The sequence below is a fragment of the Dipodomys ordii genome, unplaced genomic scaffold (assembly GCF_000151885.1).
Source record: "Dipodomys ordii isolate 6190 unplaced genomic scaffold, Dord_2.0 Scaffold46, whole genome shotgun sequence".
Classification (NCBI taxonomy): domain Eukaryota; kingdom Metazoa; phylum Chordata; class Mammalia; order Rodentia; family Heteromyidae; genus Dipodomys; species Dipodomys ordii.
This window is the reverse complement of record NW_012267262.1, coordinates 11,605,534-11,611,533: the sequence shown is the minus strand read 5'-3', so window position 1 is coordinate 11,611,533 and position 6,000 is coordinate 11,605,534. Positions and strand designations below refer to the sequence as shown.

At 48.3% G+C, this 6,000-nt stretch overlaps 1 protein-coding gene across 1 annotated transcript; it reads left to right on the top strand.

The window, feature by feature from the left end:
• Window positions 1-1,635, top strand: LOC105988107 (chromosome unknown open reading frame, human C11orf91). The gene is made up of 2 exons (XM_013019613.1): window positions 1-496; window positions 1,447-1,635. Exons 1-2 carry the CDS (start codon window positions 16-18, stop codon window positions 1,530-1,532), a joined length of 567 nt encoding a protein of 188 aa, XP_012875067.1. The 5' UTR covers window positions 1-15; the 3' UTR covers window positions 1,533-1,635.
• The last annotated feature ends 4,365 nt before the right edge of the window (window positions 1,636-6,000 follow it).

The window sequence follows — 6,000 nt, the reverse complement described above, 5'->3', positions numbered from 1 at the left end:
CCTCCCATTCAAAAGATGCCGAAGGGGCGGCGCGGCAGCCAGAGCCCCACGATGAGCCAGCGGCCGGCTCCACCCCTCTATTTCCCGTCCCTCTACGACCGGGGCATCTCCTCGTCGCCGCTGAGCGACTTTAACATCTGGAAGAAGCTCTTCGTGCCTCTGAAGGCGGGCGGGGCGCCGGCGGGCGGGGCGGCCGGGGGGCGATCCCTCCCCCTCGGGCCCCCAGCCTCGACCCCCTCGCTGCCGCCCGGCCTGGGGCCCCCCAGCGAGCGGCCCTGTCCGCCTTGGCCCTCCGGCCTGGCCTCCATCCCCTACGAGCCTCTGCGCTTCTTCTACTCGCCAGGGCCCGAGGGGGCTGCCTCGACCTTGGCCCCCGGCCCCACCACGCCCCGGCTCGCCTCTGCCTCCCACCCCGAGGAGCTGTGCGAGCTGGAGATCCGGATCAAGGAGCTGGAGCTGCTCACCATCACTGGGGATGGCTTCGACTCCCAGCGCTGTGCGTGACCCTCATCGGGACCAACCTGAACCCAACCTTAGCTCCCTCCTTGGCTTCAGGCCGGGCACCCAAATTGTGGCCTAATGATCCGACTCTAGTCCTGGGAGCCGCAGGTCCAAAATCTATCCCTCCCCCCCAGAGCCCAGACCTGCCCAGTCATGCATCTCAACTGACCCCCCCCATCCCCTTCACCACACAGCTGACCGCTGTGAACCATTTGGCCCCAAACTCTATAATCCTGAACCTTTTGGGTAGGCTCTGAGCCTCCACACCTGGAACTAACTCCACCCATTTAGGAGAGGGAGTAGTTGGGAATTGCCCAAGCCTGGAAGGCCCAAGGCTCTTTACTGTCTGGTCTTGGGACACTCCATTTCCTGGTGCTTGAGGGTAGTCTTACCTTGTGGTCAGAGTTCTAGACTCCTCTGCTATCTCTGATCTGAGGTCTAACATGGGGAAGACCAAGGATTCTGATGTGGCAGGGTCCTCTCGTGTGTGAACTAATACCTCCCTACTAGAGTGTAAGGGGGTTCAATACAGCCACATTCCAAGAAGAGCGTGTTTATTACCTATTAGTCAGTAGGCTATGTGTTCCCATAACCTTTCCCTGCTAAGCCTTTCAGAAGGAGGGAGATTGTTCTAGAAAGATCATTTCAACTCTTGTATACAGCAGGGTAAGCTCTTCACTCTACACCCCCCCTCTGCCTCTCCCCCAAACACACAGGGAGATGTTTGAAGTAACCTATGTGCAGTGGGAATGCACTGCAATCCATCAGATACCCTGTAACGTACCTATTTTATAGCCCTGGAAGAAAAACAGTTTCTAGACTGTTGCACCTAGATATGTTTCAGCTATTAGGGGATTTTAGGCTTATGTAGGAATCACAATTACCAGAAGGTTGAGAAAAAGTCCTTCTCTGTGCTGTAGCTAAGTTGGTTTTTCTCTACTGCAGATAAATTCCTGAAGGCGCTCAAAGATGAAAAGTTACAAGGACTGAAGACCAGGCAACCTGCAAAGAAGTCAGCCTCTCTCTCCTGAGGAGCTGCTCTGCAGAGCTGGGCAGCCACCCCCTTAGGTGTTAGTGCTTAGATATTGTGTCCCATTTGTTGTCATTTCAAAGATGATTATTTTCTGTTCTGTATTTCTGCTCTATTTGTTACTCCCAGCTCGTATCCCACGTACAGTGTTCACTTGCATGGTAAATCTCATAGTCTCTCCTCTGGGAGAAGACCTGGGGAAGCCCCATCACAGGTTGTAGAAGCTGTGGCCTGGCTAGCAATCAGTCTCTCCTGAGACAAGAGAAGGGGCTCCCAACACTGCTACGATCAGATCACACTATCGGGAATGAGTGATGTGTAGGAGGAGTTAGGAAAAATCAAGGACAATGTATATTTGGTTTGTTGCCATGTCTCTGCTAGATAGGTTCTTTGAGAACTAGAACTAAAACTAGAGTTTGAGGTTTTTCTCCCCAAAATATGTGTAGTCTTTGGAAGTCCTTGATGTTTTGTTTTTAAAAAGTACTTTTGGACTCCCTAAACTGTCTAATATTCTCATATAAAGCTGTGATCCTTCTCTAAGATTTATACAGTATTCAAGAAGTATTCATTGAGTGCTTATTATGTTTCTGAGCTCCATTCCAGCTTCTTGAAATGGAGAATAGATCAATACTTAAGTAAGTCATACGACAGTATCATATTGTAAGGGGTATTATGGCATCATGCTCAGTGGTGGGGAAAGAGTAGCTACAGAGAGCCAGGCGGGTCAGAAGAAGGCTGAGTGGAATTTCAAGTAGAGTTGTTTGAAGAGATAGCATTTTCTTTTACTTTTTTCATTGTTGGGATTTAGCCTAGGACCTTATGCTTGCTAGGCAGTTGGTCTGCCACATGAGGCATACCTCTTCTACGGTTTTAGGGTATTTTTTTTTTTAACATAGGATCTCACTTGTCACCCAAAGCCAGCCTCCTTCTCCCACCTGGTACGTGTATACCACCACACCAGGCTCATTGACCACCAGCCCCTGCTGCCTTCTAACCAGGATCCTCCTGCTTTCCAACTCCCGAGTAGCTGATATTACAAGTGTGAGTCACCACACCCAGCTGAAGATAGTGTTTTAAAATGTTTAGACATGATGGAAGGTCATAGCCACCGGAGAATGTTCTAGGCAAAGGATGGGTGCGAGTCTTTAAGGGGGGAGCATGCGGGCATTTTTTGAAGCGTGGAGAGTGCTAGGGGTGAATGCAGAGGGACCCCTTCCGTTAGGATCCTACACTGGGAAGGACACTGGTAGATTTTGCTCCAAGTGGGATGGGGAGTCCTGAGAGTACATTCAGCTAAAGCATGATACGATGTGACTTAGAGTATGACTGCCGCCTTGCTGTGGCGGTGTGAGCAGACGGTAGGCGTGCAGGGGGTTGTCATTAACAACCCAGCTGAGAAGACTGTGCTAGCGGCAGTGAGAAGCAGTTGGGAAACAGAAACACAGGATTGGGCCTGAGATGAGACCACAGGGGGACAGGTTTTAGAAGATCAGTGTAGTCTGGGCAAAGTGGTGTTGTTTGTTGACATCCTGGTGAAAAGGCTATGTAGGTACAGGTGATGTTAGCCTGTATTTCAGGACAAGGCTTGGATTGGAGGTATATGTTAGGGAGTGACTGACATGCCGATGTATTTTAAAAACGAGATCAAAGCCAAGTGCTGGTGGCTCACACTTGTAATTCAGCTATGTAGTAAAATAAGACCGGGCTGGGAAGGTGGCTCAGTGGTAGAGCGCTTGCCTTGCATGCATGAGGCCCTGGGTTTGATTCCTCAGTACCACATAAGCAAAAAGAAAAAAGCCAGAAGTGGCGCTATGGCTCAAGTGGTAGAGCGATAGCCTTGAGCTGAAGAGCTGAGGGACAGCGCCCAGGCCCAGAGTTCAGGTCCCACAACCGGACCCAAGAAATAAATAAATAAGATCTGGGGATTGAGGTTCAAAGCCAGCTTGGGCAAATAAACCCGAGACACTTATCTCTAATTAACCAGTAAAAACTCAGGAGTGGAAATGTGGCTAAAGTAGTAAGAGAACTAGTCCCAAGGAGAAAAAAACAAAACAATACCCATACTAAAAAACAAAAAGTGAGGCACAGGCCTTGAGTTCAAATCCCAATACCAGCTCAAAAGAAAAAATAAAAAAGATCAAGATGGAGTGAACATTGGGAGAAAGAACAATGACAGGCAGATCCAAAGGGCCACATGCAAAACCACATGCAAAACTATTTTAGCACTGACACCACATGCAGAAAATTATTCTACATCATGAAATTTAGTTTCATGCAAAAAAATTAATGTATAAAATCACCTTTAGGGCATAGTGTGAAAACAAATCATAGATGAGCCAGATGCCGGTGGCTCTCGCCTGTAATCCTAGCTACTCAGGAGGCTGAGACCTGAGGATCACAGTTCAAAGCCAGCCCAGACAGGAAAGCCCATGAGACTCATCTCCAATTAACCACCATAAAACCAGAAGTGGTGCTGTAGCTCAAGTGGTATAGAGTACTTGCCTTGAGCTAAAGAGCAGAGGGACAGCATGCCCAGACCCAAAGTTAAAGCCCCACAACGAACAAAAAACACGAATGTCATGTTTAAAGCTGGGTCCCATTCCTAAGATATCTCATTACATATATACAAGTTTCCAAAATCTAAAAGAAAACTCCAAAATCTGAAATACTTTAGCTTCCAGGCATAATCCAGGGGTTATCCAGGGATAGTCATTCCATATTAAGCTTTGAGGCACTCAAACTGAAGAGGTTGAATAGTTGCCAAAAAAGGAGAGTGATCAGGAACAAACAGGTGATCACCTGCCAAGTGGAGAAAAAGTATCCGGAGGAGGGAGCAGTATACTCTAAAAAACAGTGCTGAGAAGGCTAGGAAGGACAGTGCACTCTCAGACTTAGCAAAATGCAGTCCGCACTAATCTTTTCAAGAGCAGTTTGGGATGAGTGGTAGGGCGAAGGCCTGGGTGGAGAAGTCTTAGGAGGGGAGGGGATAAATGATGGACGCAGAGAACTAGAGCAGTAGATGGAAAGGAAGTGGGAGGTAACATTTTTGTGTGCGTGTGTGTTGTGCTTTGTTTTTGTTTTTGATCTGTCATGGGGCTTGAACTCTGGGCCTGGGTACTGTCCCTCAGCGCTTTATTTCAAGGCTAGTGCTCTACCACTTGAGGCACAACACCACTTTTGGTTTTCTGGTGGTTAATTGGAGATAAGAGTCTTGTGGACCTTCCTGCTGGGGCTGGCTTTGAACTGCGATCCTCAGATCTCAGCCTTCTGAGTAGCTAGGATTACAGGCATGAGCAACCAGGTGCCCAGCAGTAACTGGTTATAAGATGGGAGAAATAATTGCAAGTTGGTGGTATCCAGATAAAGTGATGATGTGAGAGAGAGTAGAAACTGCCAGAATGGCATCTCAGGTCTGTGAGAGAGGTGGGTCTTTGTCCTTTTTGTGCTCTTCTATTAGAATAGTCCAGACTGAGAGATTTTATAAAGAACAGAAATTTATTTCTTCCAGGGCTGGGAAGGTGGCTCAGTGGTAGAGTGCTTGCCTTGCATGCATGAGGCCCTGGGTTCAATTCCTCAGCACCACATAAGCAAAAAGAAAAAAGCCGGAAGTGGCGCTGTGGCTCAAGTGGTAGAGCACTAGCCTTGAGCTGAAGAGCTGAGGGACAGTGCCCAGGCGCAGAGTTCAGGCCCTATGACTGGAACCAAAAAAAAGCCCCCAAAACAGAAATTTATTTCTTCCAGTTCTATAGGATGGAGAAGATCAAGGTGGGGTTTCTCTGCTTCCAAGATGGTGCCTTGAACTCTGCTTTGTCTGGAGGGGAGGAGCATTGGGTCCTCATGTGTCAAAACCTCAGGAAAGGAGAAGGGACCACTTCCCAGAGCACCTTTGACTTTCCCAGAGCAGTGTTGATTCATTTATAAGGTTGTAGTCTACATGATCTAAAGGCTTCCAGAAGGCTCAGCTTTTTGACACATATGGTTGTTGTGAAGATTATTTCAATACGGGCTTTAGAGGTGACAGAAAAATTCAGTCTACTAGGTTGGCTTTCGAGGGGGAGTACAGCTGCTTTGTCTGTAGTAACAGGAAGTTACATCTGTGGTATGGGGTTGCAGATGCTGGGAAGTTGGGATGCTGGAAATGGCATGTATACCTGCAGGATAATTTACACAGCAACCTCCAGCTTGGAAACGCAAAGGCGCATGCCTACAAAGCTTGTCTGGCAAGCATAGAACTGAAGTCAGGGAGTCCCATGGAGACTGCAGAGCTCTGGCTGACTATGGGAACAGTGGAAACCCAGTTGAAGCCAGTCACTGCTGAGGCAGGAGTGTGGGCAGAGGATCAGGTGAAAGTTCCTAGTGTCTTAAGCATAGCAACACATTCAGATGTTTCCAGAACAATAAACTGGGCAAGCAAAGACCATGGTGTCTCCCAAAGCTGGCCCACTCCGTTCTGTTCTAGCAGCCTTTCC